This window comes from Anabas testudineus, chromosome 18 (genome assembly GCF_900324465.2).
Source record: "Anabas testudineus chromosome 18, fAnaTes1.2, whole genome shotgun sequence".
Classification (NCBI taxonomy): Eukaryota; Metazoa; Chordata; class Actinopteri; order Anabantiformes; family Anabantidae; genus Anabas; species Anabas testudineus.
In genome coordinates, this window is record NC_046627.1 from 23208945 (window position 1) to 23232885 (window position 23941).

General features: G+C 41.5%; 2 protein-coding genes and 2 non-coding genes across 4 annotated transcripts; all 4 read left to right on the top strand.

Moving 5' to 3' along the window:
- The first annotated feature begins 5380 nt into the window (after window positions 1-5380).
- On the top strand, window positions 5381-12193 carry cited1 (Cbp/p300-interacting transactivator, with Glu/Asp-rich carboxy-terminal domain, 1). The gene is made up of 2 exons (XM_026353069.1): window positions 5381-5615; window positions 10243-12193. The coding sequence occupies exon 2, from the start codon at window positions 10262-10264 to the stop codon at window positions 10829-10831; it is 570 nt and encodes a 189-aa protein (XP_026208854.1). The 5' UTR covers window positions 5381-5615; window positions 10243-10261; the 3' UTR covers window positions 10832-12193.
- Window positions 12194-18064: 5871 nt separating this feature from the next.
- rps4x (ribosomal protein S4 X-linked) lies at window positions 18065-23739 on the top strand. The gene is made up of 7 exons (XM_026353068.1): window positions 18065-18112; window positions 18692-18769; window positions 19355-19535; window positions 21525-21622; window positions 22109-22280; window positions 22369-22526; window positions 23584-23739. Exons 1-7 carry the CDS (start codon window positions 18110-18112, stop codon window positions 23683-23685), a joined length of 792 nt encoding a protein of 263 aa, XP_026208853.1. The 5' UTR covers window positions 18065-18109; the 3' UTR covers window positions 23686-23739.
- Window positions 19708-19780, top strand: LOC113157937. The gene has a single exon (XR_003298537.1). It is a non-coding gene; the product is annotated as a small nucleolar RNA SNORD61 (small nucleolar RNA).
- LOC113157938 lies at window positions 22711-22782 on the top strand. The gene has a single exon (XR_003298538.1). It is a non-coding gene; the product is annotated as a small nucleolar RNA SNORD61 (small nucleolar RNA).
- Window positions 23740-23941: the final 202 nt, after the last annotated feature.

The following is a 23941-nucleotide window of genomic DNA, read 5'->3' on the forward strand; positions in this document are numbered from 1 at the left end:
TGCAGCATTTTATGCAGCAGTGATATATGCAGTGTGGGCTGCTTAATAGAGGCTTTAATGGAGAGCGTTTGAAAGAGGAACCACAAATGTCGGGCAGTTTCCTTCAGAAGTGATGTTCCTCAAATTAATGGCCTGGAAATTCACACCAAATGTAGGAGTCACCAGTCAGAGCTGGCATGTGCTGAACAGAAGTGAACTCTTGAGTGTGTGTGTGTGTGTGTGTGTGTGTGAGGATTCCCTGTGATCTTTATGAACACTGCTGCGGTCACCTCGGCGGTTTGAGCCCAACGTAGCCGAAGCAAATGAAACTCATTACACTGTTTACGAGTTCGGAAAAGGGGAGACGATTGAAATTCTATCTCGTAAACTTGGGAGGGGGGCGAGGGGGGGGGGCGGGTTTACACGGTACCGGGCAGAAGCTATAAACATGAGACGTGAGAGACTTGTGTGTGTTTATGTAGTTCTCTTAGCCCCGCAGAGTCAAATTAGAAAAACTTGGGGGCCCCTGGAGGAATCAGGGCACCGCTGGAATTCCTAGATTGCAATTTCACAAAAAGCAAAAGCAGAGATCAGGTTTTCTCGTGACCCACGTGATCTTATTTTGAGAGGAAACAAAGTCCTTTGGTTGTTTACGGCTTGAAATATAGCCAAGCCAAACTGAGATCGCCTAATACTAAAAATAAAAAATACCAGAAGAGGTTTAAAGCGATGGAGCTCTTGGAGCTCTTGGGTGCATGTCTCCGATGTTCTGGTGTTATTTGTGCTCCAATACCAAAACTGTCCCATGTCAACACAGGAGCTGCTGGAGAATCAGACTGATCAGGCCTCACTAAGCTTCAAATTCAGACTCTGTTGTACGACATGTTTTTGACTCATTTAAAGATGAAATGTCCTCCAACTCTGTCTTTGTGGAAGAGTCTTGGTTTGTCCCAGTGTTGCAAAGCTCTGCACAACAACCAGTTATTGAGAAACGTGATTGTTCTTCAACACGTTTATTTCCTCAGTCTACAGCTGAAGGTGCTCCACCAGGCTGTCCCGTATCCAACAGATATTTGTATGTAGTCATTTGTATAATGAGCACAGGACAGTTTAACCTCTTTCTTTCTGTTTGTTCGGAAACGACACAGCTAAGTGCTTGGAAGATCACCGTTTTAACGTGGGATGACACTGTTGGAAGCTTTTCCTGGGAACAACTGGCCCACGTCAAGTGCAGCCAGTGTCAGAGCGTGGTATTCAAATCACCCCGGGACACGATTATGGAGATTTTCGTGTCCCACATAAACCTGCCGTGTGATGTAACGTATTCGGTAAAGGAAAACCTGTGTCTGTTCCACATTACGACGAAAGACCAAGCAGAACTCAGCTGTAATTTGTCTTTGGCACACGTTGTTTTCCTCTAGACGCATGCAGATGTCGTTTTTCCGAATTGCAAAGGGGAAGCCGCTGCACTGATATTTCCTCCATTTCAGTTGAATGTTGTTATCCTGGATTTCTCCATCAGTTGCATTAAACCTCTTGAAATACTTGGAAAAGAGTGTTTTATTCTTTTCAAGTCAATTAGTTTATCATGAAAACACGTTGATCCACAGCGAGAGTGATTGTAACTCAAGCTCAACAAGTGGTTTCACTGTGATCTCCAGGTTCCTATTTGCTACATTTCCTATTTTCAGGTTTGTACAGTACACAGCGTTTCAGCTCTATGGAGAAAATAAAACAAACTTTCCCAACGACTTATGCAAATGCAGCCCAGATAAAGCTCTGAGTGAAGTATCATTTGACCCTTGCTGTTGATTTATTTAGATTACCTAAAGGCTCGTCCTTCTCCTTCCTCTGTTTTTTTGGTGGTTCCTGGTAGTTAAATGGTTTTCCAGTCACATCAACCCTGCTCAACTTTGGGGAAGTTCTCCAAAACAGTATTAAAAAGAAAAAAGACCTTGTTTCCAGAAGTTCAGTATCTCCGAGATATTTTTGAAAAGCCCATCAGCAGCTTTATTACTTTTCCAACCTCGGAACAAAAGTCCAGTTGGTATGCTGACAGTTTGACCAACAAGCTGTAATTATTTGTCTGCAGAGATGGAAATCACAAACGGTTTGTTTGATTTGCATAACGTCTCCCCTGAGGGAACAAAGTGCCGGGGGGGGGGGGCCTCCGTGTATACGTCCTCCTCTGCATCAACATGTTGAAGTGTCTGCGGTGGACGGCGGAGGGGATTTGCTCGCACAATAAAGACAGATGCCGCCTTTTATCTGCTTAACTGAAGAGAGGCTGAGCGCGTGGCACTTGACCACGCTGGCGCGTAATGACGGCCCCCTTCCACAGACTGTTGAGATGAATGGTGATGAATGGTCAATGTGGAATAGACTTGTTCTTTTTAAGCAGGAGTTGGGGGAGGGACAGAGGAGGCCTTTTTTGGGGGGGTTTTCTCGAGGTTTACGTTTCCCAACAACACATTGAGTGATTTTCCTTTTTCCCAAACAGCCTTTGTTTGTCCTCTATGAATAAAATGGACTAAGCAGCCCAGAGGAGGCGGTGTTGGGTTTAAGCTTCTCCAGGTGACAGAGAACAAACTTTTAAACATGTAAACAGTTCCACAGGCCGTCAGTGATCACCTCTGATGATGGATATTTAGTCAAAATAGGATTCAAAGGCTGTTTTTGCCCCAAATAATATAATAATATAATAATTAATGAGGAAAAACCTCAGCAGCATAACAATTAAAAAAACTTTTTTAAGTATTTATCCCCTAACACGCTTCATTTATTTAACTGACTGTTTGTCGGTGTATTTAATGATGTTTGTACAAAGAAAAAAGGTGAAAACACTTATTTCCAACACTGAACACAAGGCTTACAATATAGAGGACTGTAGTAGAGTAGAGTCCTAAAACCTGGAAATGACTCAGCTTTTTAGCGTTTCTGGTTCGTTGGCCCAAATGTCAAGAGGCTTTTTGAATAGTTGTTTTTGATTTGATGCCTGAAATAAGCTCTGTGGTAAATACCAGGCCATAAAACACATTAATAAATGTCCCACTCTTCCAGAGTCTGCAGGTTTTTTAAGTGGTGGTGATGAGGTCATGTGACTCTGCAGCTTGTTTACAGCCTAATATTAGCTTTTTACTTCTGGTATTAAAAGCTACACGCTACATGAACTCAATACTTTTTTGATCCCCCGGGGGAAATGGTTGTTTGGACAGCTGCAGTAGATGACAGCACTACAGTGGGGGTTCGGTGTCTTGTCTGAGGACACCTCAACATGGAACCAGGAGGAACCGGGAGTTGAACCACTGACTCTGGGGGCCATAGATGACCAGCTGAGCTACAGGTCACCCCAAATGTATTCTCTTTAATAATCTGAAAGCTGTGGGACACTTTAATCAGATGTCAGTAGTGTTGCTTTTCCACAAGTCACTCCACATTTCAAAGCTGGTAAATCAACTGGTAATGAGACACGATGCTACCAGAGTAGTGGCAAACGTTCACAAACCATGAAACGTTACCAATGTTATCCCTCATGTTCCAACCACCAGCCAACCTGACATGATGAATCATTCAGCAGATATTCATCAGCGTCTCTAATGACATGAAGACATCTCCACGAGGGAAAACATGTAGTTATGCAAATCATTCACACACATGTGTGGTCTCCTCTCTCTCTCTCTCTCTCTCTCTGGGTGAGTGACCCAGACAAAGACAGAGTGGTCTGAAATGGTCCATTTGATTCTCGATGGTGTTTGCTTCAGAATGAGCAACATCTGCCCCGCACAGCTGCCGCCTGGAAACTCTGGAGGCTGGATTTGTCCAGATTCTGAGCTGGACTGACACAACAGGCGTTTTGACACAGTTACAGTGAGGAAACCACGTGTTTAAATAGTGAAATTAACGATGGCTGAATTCCATTTCCCTTCTCCAGTTTCAGGTGTTCTTCACACTGGCTCACAGAATCATTGTTAACGTTGACACCTGCTACTGTGGAAAAGAACCAGGACAAGTCCATTAAGTGTTAATATGTTACAGAGCTCAGTTAAAAGACACAAAACCATCCATAAGAGAAGTAAAGCAACCAAAAGGAGACACTAAATGACAATGAAACAGCACAGCGAACCTATCTGTAGTCGTTTTATGACTCTTTCAGTTTGGTGGGTTTAGGTAGGATATGGTTTTGTTATAGCCCAGCCATGAACGCAGCTGATCGGTACATACTTTATATGCAAACTTGAATACATTGAATAATGCTGGGTACATTATAGAACTACATCAGGTGTTTTTTTTTTAAGTGTCAAAAAACAATATTTCTCTGTAATAAAGTATGAAATCGTTTAAGTTTAAGAACAGGGTGTTAAGAATGTAGCTTCATTTAGCCAAGTACCTTTCTAAACCCCAGTACTTCACAGTGCATGAACACATAGAGAAAACCTAAGTGAACTCTGTGATGACTGGAAGTGTACAAACCACAAAATCTGAAGTTAAAGGATCAGGAAAACATGAAACGTGTGTGTGTGGTTGGGTGTGTTTTAAGCAGACTGTTTTCTCTATTTCTGTTAACAATAATAAATCATTTGACTCATGCGTGCTTATCTGTCTCAGTTCTGCCTCCCTTCCTCTTCACCCTGTACACCGCACACTTCAGATACAACTCAGAGTCCTGACATCTACAGAGGTTCTCTGATGGACAGTTCTGCGGACTCAACTATCTCAAACCTAACCTTTGTAAAACAGAGGAGCTGGCAGTGGACTTTAGGAAATCTGGGAGTCTTTTCACCCATCTCTCTGAAGGTGGAGGTCGCATCCGAGTACAAATACCTGGGAGTGTTTTTGGACTGGACTGGACAAAGGACTGACCAGCACTCAGAGCTGGCTGGACAGAGGAGCACGTTCAGCCAGAGACTGATCAACATCAAGTGCTCCGCAGAACGCCACGGGAGATCCTTTCTACCTGTGGCCATCAAACTGTATAACTCCTCCCCTCTCTGTAAGAGAAGGGGAAACTGACAATTTCTGTCATATATCTGTTGTCATTCCACACTGGACTATAATTACTGAAATATTTTCATCCATCTGACATATTCTGAATATAGAGAGTGTTTTTGTGTTGATGTTATTCTGTATTTTCTAGTTGTGGTTTCTTTTCTTTCTGTCTGACTTAAGAGCAAATGTAACAAGGCGAAACGATTTCCCTCTGGGATAATGAATTTTTTTCCATCTTGAATGTTATCATCTTTGAAAATCTCTTTGGAGCGTGATGAGCACTTGTTTGCCTCAGGGTTCCTTCTTCCTGCCTCAATCCAAATCCTCTGATAGTCCAGCTCCTGGTTTTGTTTGGCAGCCTGAACACTCACACACAGACACACACACACACCGGGCTGGTCAGTGAGGAGAAAGAGAGAGAGAGAGAGAGAGAGAGGCACAAAACGCTTTAGTCACAAGCTCTTTGAGGAGCTGACAAACCCTCCGAGTCTCTGCACTCACTCAGTCCCGGTGTTGCTGTCAGCTCGGTTTATTCCTGCGGACTCTGGCTCTCCACAGACCAGCACCAACTGCTCTTTGCTGGCTTTTATTCCCAGCACACACACTTTGGCTGCTCTCCGCTGTCATCCCGCACCGGGCTTTTCTCACAGGTTGGTTTGTTTCTGAATCTCTCCACCCCTCCTGGTCCTGACATGGGTTTGTGGTCCCTCTTGGCCTCCAGCAGCTGTCAGAGCTGGGACTGTGCTGTAGATGTTTCTAGGGAAAGTTTTTCACGGGATCTTCTCTTTGTGAACATTTTAAATGAGGTCAGGCGCTTTCTGTTTCTCCTTATGTTCCAGCTCGAAGATGCAGATAAACTCAATTTAAACCACCTTAAGCTGCGCCCACATCTTAGTTTTAGAACAGAGATGAATGGCAGGCATCCCTGCACAAGAAGAAGTGATACAAGTGCAGGTTTTACTTTAAAAAGCATGCATTTCTTCTTGCATTTCAGCTCTAACACGAATTAAACTGCGCTTTGGAAGTGTTTCAAACTGAAGGGAGTGTATGTAGACCACTAAACGTTTGGAGGACCATGTGAAATCTGGTTTTCCTCACACGGACTTCTCATTACGCGTCTGCAGTGTGGATGTTGGAGGCGATTCAAACAAGTGGCCGGCGCGTCTCGCTGGGGCAGCATATGGTGTGTGTGTGTGTGTGTGTGCGTGAGACTGACGTTTCAATTTGCTCGTCACGCTTTAATTGTGGAATTGAAACCTCCGTTGTTGGAGGTGTGCGTGTGCGTGTGCCCCCTGATGACCAATCACAAAGGCATTCCTGTAGTCTTCCAGTGATAAGGATCCTACTAGAAATATCTTTATTTTAATGGGCCCTTGTGGTACAGATGGTTTTCCGAACTTCCTGAAACAGCAGGGACCATGTAGCAGCTTTCCATCATATATATTCCTGCATTTTGTTTGGATGCATCTTGATTTATAGCTGGACGTCATCATTTCTTATGCATGTTGACTTAAAAGTCTCTTCCACCACCTGACGTGGTGGAAGAGAAAGTGTTTTTGTTGATGTTTTTGTTGTTGTTGTGGTTTTGCACTTAATTATGGAAACGTGTCTGTCTTCATTATTCAGACCCAGTGGAGACTTAACAGTGAATACAGTGAGATCAGTCTGCTGTCTTGTACTTATTTAAGCAGGAGTTTAGAAATACAGAGCTTTTAGGTGGTGTTCAGTAAATGCCCCCATAAAATTAATTTCTCTGATTCACATATGTGTTTTTAAAGGTTTTGAAGGACAAAAAAAAAAAAAAACAATAACAGTAACTCTAAAACCATGTCAGTGGGGAGAGCCAGTAGCAGGATAATCTCTAACATTATCACTCTTGTTTATTGTAGCCTGGCTACACTGCTACACTGTAAAATCCCCTATTCGTGTCACACTTCTGCAGATTTGTTGGATTTTGTTTGCTCTGTTGACCTATTCAAAGATTTTGTAGTAAACAAAAACTCATTTACTCCATTCACAAGGGAAGCAGTGCATTGTACAGTATCGTTGAAGCACCAAAGTAGAGATATTTCTAGGTGCTTAATTCACAACCTTTATCATTCACACCTCAATAAACGAGATTTGAATCTCAGTGATCTCAGTGGTGGGTGCTGCCATGAATTTAGGTACAGAGCAACAGTACAGACAGGTGATTTGAAGCAACTAAGTGAAGTGTGAGATTATTAGAGCTGAGGACACCTTGTGGCCAGGTGGAGAACAGCAGGTTTGAACATTTGCAAACACATTTGCAGACCTGTGGCAGGAATTATGATATTATGGAAATCCCATTGTAGGCCCACAGAACCACAGCTACTACCATGTACATTTAAAGTTGACTTTTCCTTTATTAAATCTTGGAAAATAACAAGAAATGCCCCAAACGTTCCCAGAGCTTTATCATTGGTGATATTGTTTCTGTGTTAAACTCTAAAGTTGGTATTTTAACACTGAGCTGTTTTCTGCAGGAGCTACCAATCTGGCAGAGAGGGCAGACTTCTACCGCTGGTAATTAAAGTAAATGTAGACCAGTCCACGACCAAGACGGCAGCCTAGACTGCTTATAAAATCATTTACAGGGAAACTAAGCTGGGGCTGATTTCAGAATCTCATAAAAGTGGTGGAAGAACACAATGAGTCAGGTCAGCTGTGAACAGGAAAAAACATTGGCACTCCTCCAGCAGTTTCACATAGCATCCTTCCTGACTGCAGCAAACCACCCTCCTATTCCATGAGGAGAGAGGAGCAAACTGAACATTTTTGACTCCGGTCCATCTTCATTCCAGAGACAAACAGTAGGCTCCACGTTATAATGAGCTACAGCCCAAGGGGAAAAAATGAATTTCTCACTTCTCTCCACCCTCCGGGCATTTTTATGTCTCCTTAATGCTTATAAATGTCACATTTAATTAAATTAAAGCCTGAACGTCCCAATTGGGCCACTTGAGGACAAACATTCAATGAAACTGTGGCGACTCACTTGTGTTAAGAGTCCTTGCGTTGACAACCCGAAGGTTTCTCTATAGCAAAGTTCCTACAGGACATGTGGTCTACTCTGAAATCTCCTAAACAACACACACCATTAGAAAATTATGACATTTGAGATGGAAAAAAATGAAATTACTGCTCCAAATCCATATATTTTGAAGCAATACTCGTCCCTACCCACAGGAGGGCTGTGATGGTTACATATTGGCTGCATCTGGGACGGGATACTCCTCTCCATTAATGCAATATTTTGTAATTTAAGCCAATTTTCAGTCCAGCACGTTACCTAACCCACCTTTAAGATGTAAAATGTCTGTTACTATATAGCGTTAAGGAATTGAACATCTTTTAAAGATCCAGTTTGTGTGTCTGAGAAAAGAATATGTGCAGATGAGAGCTGCATGTGGTGTGTTTTGTTTGTGTCTCCTGGACTCAATGTGGTGGAAAGCTGTTGAGCAGAGACACCATGTGCAGCCTGGCCCTGACAGTAATCAGTCAATGAATAATGAACACACACACACACACACACACACACACAGACATGCCATTGACAGCTGTTTGGTATCTTTGTGTGTGTGTTAATGATATCAGTTGAGTGCAGCTGCATGCCTGCCTGCAGCAATTATGTTCTGGCTAAATGAGAGCCAATGCTGGGAGGCGGGGGTCAGTGCGTGTGTGTTTGCGCTTGTGCATCTATCTTTGTGAGGACCAGTTTGACTTTCTTAACTTTTTGAGTCCTCACACCTTAACAGCGTAAACATTTTCAGGCAGTGAAAACATTTTGGGGAAGTTTGTTTGGCTGAGTTCTGACACGCTTTGTGAGGGTTAAGACCTTGCTTAATGGGGGGAGGGTCCTCACAAAGATAGAACAATCACTTGTCAGAAAGACGGAGGGGGTGGGGGTGGGGCGAGGGGGCAGAGGATCGGCACATATTAAGTGATTAACTTACTCAAAGGATAGCCGCATGATGTGTGTGTCGAGGCACACATGCACATGAACAGTGTGTAATATAAACCAGCTTGGGGAGTCTCTGGGAGACTTTCTGCAACAGGGTTGAAGTCACACACACTAAAAACGCACTCGACCACACTTCACTCGCTCTTTTTACCTGCACACACGTTTCTATGGCATTTTCTCAAACATGACACACTTTCTCATGCTCGCACAGACACACATGCTCACACATATGCACTGCTCTCAGGGCCCATATGTATTTATCCTGCCATGTGACTCAATCAGTCTTCAAAGGCTCTGTCGTGAACTCCATTCACACACACACCCTTACATAGGTCTATAAACACTCACTAACCCCAGTGGTACCCACAGCTTTTCTCCCCACGGCCTTTTCATGCTTAATTTGCTGCTCAATAGGTCAAAAGGAAAAGCAGACATCAAGCTAATACACACACAAAATAAGGCTCAAGCACACAGAGTCATGCAGCCGTCCAGGCACCAGGGTCGCCTAGTTGTACATTTCCCAGACAGATCTGACTTCAGTGATTTACCAGGTCATAAGAACATGAGTAAAGCTGCTCTAAAGTCAACAATGCCTTTGTTGTTGCGGTCTGAAGCAACCGCATATTTGTCAGGAAAAGCTATTAAATGACTGCTTCGGTTATTTGTCATTTCTCCTTTAGTCAACAAAGGCACAACACAAGCCACGAATCTGGTTTTGAATTGAAGCAACAGCATGTTGTTTAAGAAAACTTTGACATTGACTGTAAAATGTACAAGTAAAACATGAAGGTTTTGCACAAACGTGTCATTAGCGGTATGCCAAGGTGGCCTTGACCTTTTTCACTTTGCAAAAAAATGCAAATTAAGGAGTTACTTCTGTAAGTCGACTTACAACAGGTCAATACAATTTGTATTGACCTGTTGCCCTTTCTCTTTCACAAGGTAGTGTCATATTTACAGTAATGGACAGAACAATCTTCTGCTTTAACTCTTGGAAAGTGAACAAGTGACATTAAGGACAGTAGACATGTCCACGTGTTGATGCAGCAAATGTCAATAAAATAAAAACCCTGTATTTGTACTGTCTGCCACTTTGACTGTGGTTTAATGAACTGGCACAGCGTTTAACGAGCTATTGCTTTATTATTGTATTCTTCTTGCACTTATGTCCCACCTTTAATGGTATCTACCCCAACGATGTCAGGTACCATCTCTGTTTAGCGAGCAAGCTTATCTCTTCCTGCTCGTGCCTCTGTGCGATGACACCCCATAACATCTCCCATTTCTTCCTGCAGGCTCTTGCTTTTCCTGGTGATGACCTCACTGTTGTTCCCTGCCAACGCCCACGCGATGAAGGACCTCTCCTCTTCCTCTCCTCTCTCTTCTCTGCTCCACTACCCTTCCTCTAAAACCTCTGTTGTACCCTTCTCCCCATCTGCTGGGCCTGCATCCTCACCTGGGTTGACGCTGTCTTCTGCTCCGCTGTCCAAACCTCAGCCCTTCTGCCTGCAGACGGGGCCTCATCTCATTGCCAGCATGCAGCTGCAGAAGCTCAACTCGCACTACCAGAACCTCGCCGGTGCTTCTGCTGGACACCCAGCACCTGGTGGAGCCCAAAGGGGCTTTGGAACCTCACCTCTAGGCACAGGAAACCAGCTCCTGGGTCCATCTGGAGGCCTTGGAGGCGGCGGAATGGGCGTGGGGATCAGCATGGGAAACCAAGGCGCTGGTGCAGGTGGAATTATCGACTTTGACCCTGTGGATGAAGAAGTTCTGATGTCGCTGGTGGTGGAGCTCGGCTTGGACCGGGCCAATGAGCTTCCCGAGCTTTGGCTGGGTCAGAACGAGTTTGATTTCATGTCAGACGTGCCCGCTGGATGCTGACCTCCAAAAAGAAAAATGTTGATGTTGATTCAGTGGAATTGATGGACAAAAAAGAGAGAATTTCTCTCCCCTGTCGTGTTTTTCACTTTCCTCCCTTTCTTGGTTGATAAAACGAGGAAACAGAAAAGACACTGAGCGACAAAGAGAAAGAGATTAGAGGCATACTCCTGTTTCTGTTTTGAAACTTGCTTTTGATTTTTTTTTTTGTAATGGAGCTGTGTGAACTGTTTTTCATTTACCTTCAATCAGTGCATTTTCTTTTCTAGGATAAAACTGGGTTGGTTGAAACAAACCTGATGGGATTAATGATGTTTTGTTTTGCCTTAACTTTCCTTTTCCTTAAAGAAGAAACACAGAAGCATAGAGCTTGAACAGAAACAAAGATTGTAGGAACACTTTGTTGCTCCGCTGCTCTTTCCTCGACCACTCACGTCACGATGGCTTGATGAAGACGAGTTGATCGTCATGAAGGTCTGAGTCAGCCTTTTGGAAACATATGTACAAAATACACCAGTTGGACTTGGTCCCCATCTTATCACAGTGCCGTCCTTTCTCTGTGAAGTAAGCAAAATTAAAATGGGGAAACATGACTGTATGGGAGATCTTCCGAGGAAAAACACTATGTTTCCTGTTTTCTTAATGGACAATATTAGACTGGTCTCATGGGAAAAAGACTCCTGTCTCTTGGTCTCACAAAGAAACTGATTGTCTGAGAACTGGTTATCTTAATGTACTTCTCACTCCTTTTTTCTTTCTTTCCCATTTTCATTTGAATTCAGCTCAACCAGTCGTATTCATAGAACATGTTATTTAAGACGGTGCCCGATATCAATCAGGCCTCTTGGACAAGGAGAGTTTCTGTAGCGTGTCTGTAATCAGTTCTCCTTTTCTGAGCGTAATGAATTAGATGGAGAGACGTGGAAACTTTCAGGGCATAGCCCCTGAATGGAGTAAGTTGTTTCTGTATCTGTTGCATAGCTTCACTAAAACAGACAAGGCCTTTTGGTCATCAGTAGCCACAACGTGTTCACCTATTTTTCTTTTTTTTTTTTTACTTACATTGTACATTGACTTATAGGGGGTCGAGCCAGACGATTGTCAAAGATCCTGGATATCACTTCCATTTGTTCAAGTTACAGGGTTTTGTCAACATCTGTGAACATGAACTGAAAGAACCCATAAATTTGCATGCCCGCTGCTTTTAGTTTTTCCTGTTCTGCCACTTTGATGTTTGTGTCAAAACAGTTTTTGTCAGACCCTGCTATCAGCACGCTTCCGTGTTGCTGATAAGGACACATTGCCTGTTTTGTCATCATAAGGCGTGAAGGCTACTCTAACCCAACCTAAACACACACTGTGGTTTCAGTGTGTCAAAAACGTTCAGTCAATCAAAGTGAGTCAACGTTAAACCTTTCTGATAAGACCTCCTAACAGAAGCTGCTTCTAATGACTATTACTTTAGCATAATTAACTAACGTCCAGGTGTTATTCATTCTTTCTTTTGGAGGTGGAGATGATACGGTATGTAGAACATCTTGAGGAGGTAGTGTTGCACCCTCTGGCTGCCATGTCTCATAATCTTGATTTTCAGTGAACAATAATTTGTCCAACTTGTCTTAATCACTATGGGTTCTGTGATTGATACAGGCCATTAAGCTCTTGGTGTTTCCCAATTGCAACTGACCTACAGTCTATACAGTCCCTGAACTCCTCACACATTTACAAACAAATACCCTCTGATCACCGTTCACTGAAATGAACGGCACTACTGTTAGCATTTTACAATAACAAACCATTATGCAAAAGAACAAGTGAAAGTCATGTTTTGCCATGAAATATTTTTGTTTGTGTCAGCTGATCACTTTGAAATAGTAGGTTGTCAGAACAGTCCCCCCTGAAGAGCTCACAACTGTACAAACACATTTCAAAGCTAACCTTTGAACTGGTGCAAAGGATGATGATTCAAATGTCCAATGACACACACTACATGTATTTAGAGGGGGTGTGCGTGTGTGTGTGACCTCAGATCAAGGTCGCTAAGATGATTGTCACCTAAACACAACCACCTAAACCAAACATAAGAGGACATGACCTTAGTGTCCTTAATGGCCACATGTCAGCACCCACTACCCTGACGTATAATTATGTAACTGCGTGCCCATTATGATTAACTGACTTCTTTTGTGAAGGAATAGATAATTGACCATATTGTTTGTTTGGTTTAACTTCACTAATCACACTTTTTAGGCTATTTAAGATAAATAAAGCGTAAATAAAACTTTTCATTATATCCTAGCACTAAACTGACTAATGTGCCTTACTTGCACATATCTCTATCGAACCTCCTTTTGATGCTGCCAGATGTGGTTGCCAGTTTGGCCTATAAAAATCTCACATTTAATTTACTATCCACAGTTTTTTGTTGACCCTCCATCCAGTGTTTGTTATTGGTGGGAAAAAAATCAACTAGTAGGGTTTAGATTCCCTCCTCCTATAGGAGCTGCGTCCTGCTGCAGATGAATGCAGTCAGGCTCTGACCTATATATGTTCTGGTAAGAAGAGACGGGAGCTCGAACTGTGCGGCAGGAACAAAGGCCTTTCACCTCAACCCTGTGTGTCTGTCATCTTGGCCGTTGTAGAGCTCCTCTTGGACCTCACACACACAAAATAGCACACCTGTGTATATATATACACACATGCACACAAAGACATATGACATCACACCTGTATGTGCACTTGCATCCATCCACACAGACTGAAAGACAGAAACAACACACACACACATACAGGAGCATGTGGATGGTATTACAGCAGGGAAATGGGAGTAGCAGCAATGAAACAGGCACTTGTTCAGTTAAACACAGACTTCACAGGGTTGTTAATGTGTATGTGTAAAAAAGAGAGGGTGATGTTTATGGTGAGAGGCTGAGTGAAGAGTCGACGTATGCATTTACTGTATGTGCATGTGTGTGACGGGAAAATAGCAGCAGGTGATCTGTCAACATAAAGTCCACCCGCAGAGGAAAAACCTGCCGGGCCTTGTTAATTTATTTAGATATAGACAGGTCAGCTTACATGCACACACCACCTTAGTTCTTCAAGACTGCACACACACACACACACACACACACACACTTCTCACGTCCTTTTCAATCAATTTTCCAGACACACACATACACAAAACTTTGTGTAATGAAAATGTAAGAAAAAGCAGGAGCACTTTAAAAAGGGATTTGCCTGGTATTTCCTCAATAACATCCACCTGACTGACACAGAGGGTCGGAGAGACGCTTCTCACCACCTCCAAACCGACACACGTGCTGATTCTCCTCTACCTCTGCCTCGTCGCCTATGTGGGTCAGAATAACATTCTTCAGTTCGAAGACGGCCTTGTGTTTGTTTCCATCTGCTCAACATTGTTTGTGTCCTGTGTGTGTGTGTGATGTGTCTTTGTGGTTCAGCCTAAATCCCAGCTGAGTGAATGTTGTTTTTGCTGTGTGACCCAGAGGGAGTTCCCCCTCTCCTGCCCTGAGAAGTTGCCTTGCTGCCATGTTTGAGGGTTTTCATTTCCTATTTGACCTCGACCCCAGTTGTTGCACATTAGTCCGAGCGAAGACCTTTAGATCTTCAGAGTCTCTCAAAGCCATTTGGTTAGTCAAGACATTTCAAATCACTGTAAACTATTTGAAATTATGATGCACGACTTAACCTCAGTCTTGGTTTAACTACAAATCATCTGGGGCTGGGTTGAGCAGGATGGATTGATTCTGAGTTGCATGCTAGTGCTAGCTTAAATTACATATCATACATAACCAATAGTCATTTTTTAAAAAAAGCATGTAAACCATAGCACAGTTTCACAACAAAACGATGACCAAAATCTGTCGCTTCTCGTTTTCTTTAATATTCCCTTAAGCTGTCAATTCAGAAGCTAACTTTGGCTACATTGGCTAATTAGCTCCTTAGCATGTTAGCCAAGCAAGTTTTCGCTCACATCACACACCTTCCATCCTTCAGGCTGACACTGGAGATCTGGGGCCACGTTAAACTTCACGGTCTCCACAACTGAAACAAAGCAGACTTACAGTTTTCCCATGACAGTAGTGATTTGTTACACGCTGGGTCGTTGCCTCTGGGCCTCAGGGTCACAAAACATGCTCCAACACGTCAGGGCCTGTGAAAACCTTGGACATTGGCAGTGATGTATCTGTTAAAAGGTCGCAGTTACAAGGTTTCCTCTCCACATGAATGAATCATGTTCTGCTGCCAGGTGTAACTGAAGTACACTGCACTGATTTATTCACCTCTAAACTCCAAACCCGTAGATTTAAATCTTATTTTGTCTTTGGTTCTACTTCCAGTTTCTTTTCCTGTTTTCTAATGATGAAGTGAATATTATTCAAAGATGATTTTTAAAGCACTTTTTCTCACTGGCTCTCACTTGTACATCTATATGAATATGTAAATGACTAAGATCATATTGAAAAATGCCTGTATTTTTGTTACTGCTGGGGAAAATAAAAAAATGAAACAACTCAAAATGCATGTGGTGTGAATGGTTTTCATTAAAACCGTAGATACAGTATTGTAAATAGCATGTGGTTTGCGGGTGTTCTTAAAAATAAAAGCTTATGTTTGTCCAGTTTCCCAATAACGCTTATGACATATAAGATATGTGCAATGTGCAATAGTGGACAATAAAGCTCTAGGACACATAATGAAAGCTGTATTTGTATCGATAAAAATAACCAATAATTTTTACTGACGCCGTTATTCTAACTTTAAAATATAGGTAGAGTCACACTCACTTCACAGTGTCAATGAACTTTTCTTATTACAACAATCATACACTATAAAACTTAAATTCATGTTTATTACAAGGTTAAAGAGACAGAGTTGGCCCCGAGCTGCCAGCTTTATTGTACTAGGCTTCCCTCTGCTGGAATAGTACAGTAAGTACATGTACAATTACTTTTATTACCATGAGGAATGCAAGAGACATGTGTCCACACTCCAAGATTAAGAAACACTTTATCTTATGGGTCTTGTAATGTCCTAATATCTAAAGTTTTCTTCACTAAACCATGTAATTTAATACTGATTGTCATAGACCCCAGAACAGTTTATGTTGGGTTTAACCACCATGTTGATTTCCAAAAAAGATTTTTCTAAGAACTGCTCATTAAACTAAAGTAAAATACTGATTCATTTATTATTGGAAAACAAGTTTAACAAGACGAGCTCTTATAGATTTGAAGAGAGGAGGAAAAGCTTACATAAGAACTTGTCTGCTGCTGTCATCTAGTGGTGATGGAGCATATCAGTGTGGGAAGCAACCTCTGATCATTACTCTGATATTCTCGGATTGTAAGTGGCATTCCCCAGCGGTGATAACAATATTCTCCTTTAACATCAGATCAGCTTTCTACATGTGATCTCTCGCACTAAAAGACTGCTGCTAGTCCAACTGCCTCTGATCCTTGTCCTTCACAATTAAAATTTCAGTTCTCACTACAGCTATTAATCTTTTGACAGTTTAAACAAATGCTTATCCTACTTCTGTCAACATCTGTAATAAGACTCCAGAAATGCGTGTTTAATGCTGCTATAAAACCTCATGGCTTGTGTGGCTCCAGAAAAAAAAAGTGGTATGTTTATTAAAGAAGTGGGTCAGCAAATTAAAGTTGGTAAAACATAGTCGAGTCCCCTTTGCTGCTGAGCTTCCTCTTGTCTTTCTGCAAAATGTAAAAATGGGCTGAGTAAGATATAGGTTAGTGGGTTGATTCAGCTGGAAACACCCACAACACTGCCCTGAAAAACACTCTGAAGATTTGTGTTTCAAGAAAATAAAATACGAAAAGAAAGTGGGTCAGCAGAGATAAATGTGTGACTGTACACACAGGAGTATTTTTATTAGGGTCCAGGCTTTTTGAGGCTTTGGGATTAGTTCCTGCAGCCTGAGGGAGCAGAGCGGAGATGCCTTCTGAGAGAGACGGCAGTTGGTCTCATTTGGCAGAGGAAGACACAGACCCAGGAGGAGTTTTATCTCCATACGCGTAAACAGGATTGCGATCCGCCTGTGACACTGGCATTTCCTGATCAGGACAGTGTGAGACACAGGGAAAGACAAGTGGAGGGAGTGGAAGGAGTCACAAGCAGCTGATCTTTACTTACTCTTTCAGTCTTAGGCAAAAACATGGCCCCTCTGTTTTTTTATTGAAGTCACAAAATTCTGCATGTATCTTAATTCAGACTTGATTCAGACAGTGAGAACCACAGGTGGAGAAAATGTTTAGATATTTTCATGCAGAGTAGAAATATTTGCTATGTTATATTTTAAAATCCTACATTCAAATGTTAAGTTTAATGTAACTGTAACCTAATTGTGCACTATGTAGGAACATTTTAAACAAAAAACAATGTTGTATTAACCAGTTTAATCAAAGTGTGGTGCATCTATAGCTATTAACTAAAAATATACAGGCCACAACTGACATTGTGACTTGCATCCTTTAAGATGAAACAAAGGTTAATTTTCAACTGTATATTAGCATACCAACATTTTAGTTTTTGTCTGAATATCATTTTCATAAATGCTCATTTACAAAACTGTTCATTAATTTGTTTATTTTTCTTATAATAAAAAAAACTGCAAAAACTGTATTTACTTGTATCATTGAATAATGTTTATTTAAGTTTTAAACATATCACTTTTAACTCTTCTTGTATAGCTCAGAGTTGTTGATTTTATGTATAAAAGATTTTCTTTCTTAACTTAAGTAGAAGTAGCAATACCATAAATGTAGAAACATTAAAACTTAAATATCCTGCATTTAAAATGTTACTTAGGTTAAAAGTACTAGAAATATGCCTACTTGAAGTACCAAAAGAAAATGTATTAGGTAGCCTATAATAATATTAATAACTCGTTTTCAGGGAATGTGGTATTATTGGATTAGAATTAGTGATGCATTCATGTGTTCATCACTTAAATATTGCAGTTGGTAACCAAGGAGCCTAATTTAACATAATTTACGCTCTTTTGTTGATCTTATATTTTGAATTTAATAAAAGTAACTACAAACTGCTGTGAATGTGTCTTATTAATCTATACGTATTGTAAAGAGGGATTTTCTACAGCAATACCTAAACAGTGTTACCAAACTGGGACGAATTTCAGCTGCGACTTTTATAACTTGTGTCCCTCCCAGTCTGCCGTAGTTTGCCTTATCATTGACTACCGGAAGACAGGAGGTCCTTTTCCCCGCAGACTCCAACATGGTGAGCTGTTTCTCCTCACGATTCCTCTCTGAAATAATCACTAAACATCTTATTTTGCTGTTCTGATGTCACGTACATATATGTCACAATTTAATATTCCACATCTTATAAGCCGATACATGTTTAAATTGTTGCCAAATCCGGCGATTCTTGGTCTTTATTGATGATTTTAAAAAATCCTGACCCCTCAGGTTCTATCGGCCACGGCTTGTTAGCTTGATTGTGGCTAACAATTAGCCACAGTTAATACATACTGCGTTAACCTTGGTCTGTGGCAGCGCCGCTTTTTGTACACCACAGTGGACTACTTTTGTGCATTTGTCTAAGTTGCGATTGATAATTATTTCAAAGGAGTGAGGTGTGTTGAATATATAGCGTTAGCTTAGCTAGGCCGCAGTCGTTCGTGGAGGCGGCGTTAGCGCACTATGCTAACGCGACTAGCCTGGTGCGTTATTTCTCTAGCAGAGTTTCCAACGCTTTTTTCCCCCCTCACAGTTTCTGTAATTGTACATTTGTGGCTCAAGTTGTCCTCTGGTACCACTGCTCTCGGTGTTTGACCGCTTTTTCTACACTTTCCAGGCAAGAGGACCGAAGAAGCACCTGAAGCGCGTCGCAGCGCCAAAGCACTGGATGCTTGACAAGCTCACCGGAGTTTTCGTAAGTGTTGCTGTCACCACTCGTTCTCACAATCATTCAGCTTTTTGCTTGTTGGCGTTACATTTGTTGTGTTAAGGGGTAAGTTTGTGTATATGTGGTCTACAGATTTTCTTGCGGAGAAGAGTGATGAGGGAAGGCAGGTAGCCCAGGTTGATGAGTATCTAACAATGTTAGTTTTCGATGTATTATTAGCACTGAGTTTAGAGCTAAATACATGCTGTCAGGAATCATTTAAGGCAAAGTCATTTTGAAAATACTCCAGAAGAACATAATTTAGTCAGTTCTTTAAATGTGAAAATATCAGATTTTGAGGAAAAGCACAAACCAGCTTTGCAGAAAACAAGAATCTGATGCAGGCACAATTTATTACTGTTGCAAGGACTGAAATTGTTCAGTTATTTAGTATTTATTAGTGGATTTTAGTCAAGTCTGATGATACATTTAGCTCTAGAAGAGATGTACATGACATCTACAAGAGGGCATATTCCTGTAACTGCAGGGACAACTATAACAGCATGTCCTAGTGAAGCCAGCCACATGCAAGTTATGTTTTACAAGTTAACATCTCTTTCCTCCTGCTCTCAGGCTCCTCGTCCTTCCACCGGTCCCCACAAGCTGAGGGAGTGCCTGCCCCTCATTATCTTCCTGAGGAACCGCCTCAAGTACGCCCTGACAGGAGATGAGGTGAAGAAGATCTGCATGCAGAGGTTCATCAAGATTGATGGCAAGGTCCGCACCGATGTCACCTACCCTGCTGGGTTTATGGGTAAGTTCAAATAGGTTTTTGTTTTTAGACTTCAGTGCAGCTTATATCTGGTATAGGATTAGATTTGATGCTGGATAACCTGTGTTTGGTCTGTTTCTTTCCATTCTGAAAATTGTTGATGCTGAAGGATGTGTACAATAGAGCATTAGTCAGTAGTGAGCTGACAGAAGGAGCAATGATGAATTTGTGGGTTTGATCTGTGAGCTGAAAATACACAACCAATTCCTCTAAGAAGTTCTGAGCTCCAATTAAAATACTGCGATTGAGTTATCGTAATGTTGAAGCAACATGTTAAGTGGGAGCAAATTTCCTTTCTGTCACACTAAATTTGATGCACAAGTAAATGGTTTCTTAAAATCTTTGAAAGTTATTTTTCAGTGTTTAAACAGCTTTTATTAAATAATGAAAATATTGGAGCAGACTATGTACATATTACACTTTACTGTCTTGGCCATCAGATCTACCACCATTATGAAAGGTCCACTTGTGACTCTGGTGTGTCAAGGTCTGGACGGAGGCAGTTTAATTCTTGATGGGGTTTTGCCATTTGACAGAAAATTGGATGTTATTCTGCTACATTTCTGCCACATAGAACAGATGGGGTAACATCAGCTGCCCCACTTGACTGGATTAGAAATTGGGAACCAAAAACAAACATTATTTCAAGACAGTCAAGTTTTAAGTACTGTCCCAGATTGGAGAATTAATCTTTTGTCGAACTGATATTGACACAAATATGGACTTTAATGGTGCATTGTGCTTCTTTGATGTGAAACTGTTTCAATACTGGTACTGGACCAGTCTGCCAAACCCCTAAGACTAGTCCAGACAACAAGTTACAGGTTCAGTTCTTAGCTTTAAGTTCTTTTTTTGAGTTCCTAATGTATGTTTCTACACCAGTGTTACAGAACTGGCATTAGGACTTAAGGGTGTTCTTCACTCCTTGGTGATTTTGCTTTGCTCCAAATCAGTAGGTGGGTTTGTAAACTGGGAGCGTTTTCCTCTTGGTTCAGTTTCACACTGAAAAAAATCCAAGTGAACTAAAATGAAGTCACGTCAAATCACGCAAGAATGATCTCTCAGCTTATTGGTCAGATGTGTCTCCCGCAAGAACAAAAAGGTGTAAAATACATGAAGAAGCTCCAGTGTTGTGGACTGTTGCATATTTGTGTGACAGGAGAGAGATGTTAAGGTTGTGAGGTTGTTTTGGTGCGCATTGGAGTGCAATTACTGTGTTCACACCAGCCTAATTGAACCGCACTAAGAAAACAAACCTGAGTTCAATTTTAAACTAAAGCCTGTAGAAAGCACTCTAAGAGAAGGAGAGGAACAACGTATTTGTTTTGTTCAGACATTTGCCTCCTCTAGGCCTGACATGCAGTCAGTTTTGTCTTGACACTGACCAACAGCCTCATATGAAGGTGTAGCATTTTAATTTTCAAATCAAAGGGAAGCCTTCTCAACAGGGTGGCTGTGCCCTAGTTATATATGTGACAGACTGAACACTTGTTCACTGTGGGCTGGTAGCAGAGGATTATTCCTCAACTCTGTGCTGAAGTAAAAGAAATTGTAAGCTGCCTGCAGTTTAGATATCATAAATCAGTATATGTTAACTATGTTTCATTAGGTTGTCTTTATTTTTAAAATGATTGCACAGAAAGCTTGGGCTTCAGTGTTTACAACTGGAAGAGCCTGAACCAAAAAAGATGCAAATATTGAATCTGCCCATGTGGCGTAAACATGTTCTGTTGCCAGAACGTCCTAGGTTTTGTGCTACGCGTTGGACTCAAATCAAACGATTTAAGTCAGTGAAGATTGTCAGTCATCCAGGTGAAGTTGGCTTCTTCAGTCTGAAGACTAGTGAAATGTTTTGACCTAACAAGTCCACTTACCATCACTCAACTTCTCTATAATCCTAAAGGTGTTGATCTGCATCATACAATGAATAAGAAGCATTTGACTAAGACTGTTAACTGTTTGTTTCTCCAGATGTGATCAGCATTGAGAAGACCGGCGAGCACTTCCGTCTGATCTATGATGTGAAGGGACGTTTTGCTGTCCACCGCATCACTGCTGAAGAGTCCAAAGTAAGAAACTGAGAAGGTTAACTTATCAGGTGCATGCATCCGTGACCATAATATTTAAGAATCTACTCTTGTTGCTAATGGTTAATGTCTTATTAGTGAAATGATATTAAAAGAAGTGGAAATGTAGATGCCAGAAAATGTGAAATGTGAAGAGCATTGAAAGCTTTCAATAAACATACGTTCTTGTGTATAGTGGGTTCTTGAAAATGGGGCCAATTCTTTGACTTAGTTCTCCTTATTGACATTTGAGATCTTGTCTTTATCCATATTGAAGATCAGCTGTGGGTATTTCGGACTGGTTTAGTCTCCAAAACCTTGATTAAATCTGGTTTAAATCCTCCACTGTGATTGAATCAGATCTAAAGATGGCGTTAAATGAACTGCTGACTAAAATGAAAGACTGCCTTTATAATTTCAGTGTTCTGCCCATTTGACTTTGACATATTAGATGTTTAGTTTTAACCCAGCTCTCATCTTTGTCTGCAGTACAAGTTGTGCAAGGTGAAGAAAATCATCATTGGCACCAAGGGAATCCCCCACCTGGTGACCCACGACGCCCGTACCATTCGCTATCCTGATCCCCTCATCAAGGTCAATGACACAGTCCGCATTGATCTGGAAAGTGGCAAGATCACAGATTTCGTCAAGTTTGATACTGGTAGGTTTCACTGACTGTGATGCACTTCTCGTGTGTTTTGTTAAGAAAAGTCTTGTGACCTGTGTTTATCACTCTCTGCTCTCTTCAGGTAACCTGTGCATGGTGACTGGTGGTGCTAACTTGGGGCGTATTGGTGTGATCACCAACAGGGAGCGTCACCCTGGCTCCTTCGACGTGGTGCACGTCAAGGATAGCTCAGGCAACAGCTTCGCTACCAGGCTCTCCAACATCTTCATCATTGGCAAGGTGAGTCTTCTGTGACCATGACTGTCTGACAGAGCTCAGAAAGTTTAACCATTGCATAGTGAACATAACTGTTATTGGTATTAAATATCCATCATACCACTGGGTGTAAATTCAACCTATCTGAGCAGAGATGGTGATGCTTAAGATATTTTTCAGTTTTACTGCTGTGATGTAAAATGTTGGAGCAATGATGATGGTTTTGGTTTTGATAAACAATGAAAATACATCACCAATTCCTCTAAGAAGTTCTGAGCTCCTTGTTAAGAGAGTCTGTTACTACAAAGTGTTACTTTGATATTTCAATGTAACCAATGTAATTTTACTGGAGCCATGAGTCAAAGGTATTAACATTTGGACAAAGGGAACTAAAAACACTAACAAATAAGAATTTACTGTCAAAAACAAGTCCAGTTTAAATCTATGTAGATGTAAATACATGGTAACTATAGTATAATCTGACGTACAAAGTGTACTATGGTACTCTACACTGGTGTGACTATAGCAGCAGCTCGGTGTGTGTGAGGCATAAACTGTCCATTTTCTTTTCTCACCTCAGTGCCATCATAAATAGCTTTGTTGTATTGCGTCATGTCAAATCATTTGATTTGACCGGACATGATGATCATCATACAGCCCTGTGCTGTGTCGGTAGTAAAATGTTTCACAGCACTGTCTGTTACTTGACGTTTATTTGATGACTGATGTGACCGGACCTGTCAGCAATGCAGTTCTGTCAGCTCTATTTATTCAGTGGCCTCAGCCTTGTTCTTTTCTGCACCTTGATGAGTGTTGGTCAGATTAAGGTGTTGAGCTCTAATGTTCAACTCGCTGCATTTAATATTTTCACCACAGGTGACTGCATTAACCTGCTCAGACTTGTAAGTAGTATAGTTTTCCTAGCTGATAAAAAATTCTTTAAATGTCCTGTTTAACTTTATAGGGGAGGCAGAGATCTTTAGAATTTAATGTAAACTGCAGTTCATTGGTCAGTTGTCAAACTAGTGGAAACCAAAAATTCAGTTTTGATCAACATTAACCATTTATCTCTTATGTGCAGGGCAACAAGCCGTGGGTGTCCCTGCCCAGAGGAAAGGGAATCCGTCTGACCATCGCTGAGGAGAGAGACAAGAGGCTCGCCGCCAAGCAGGGCAGCAGCTAAACTGGCCACAAAACACACCGCCTGGTTTTCAAATAAACTGTTATTTACAAAACACCCCGCTTGTTCTTGTAATTCCTTTCACTGCTGGTCACAGCGAGGCCTCCTGCACACGCGCACACACACACACACACACACACACACACACACACACACACAGACATCAGAGGGAAATCGATCAGTAACACAAATCCTATGGTACCGGGGGTCCATTTAGAGAATAGACAGTAGTTGTAGAAGTACACAAAGTCAATGCTGA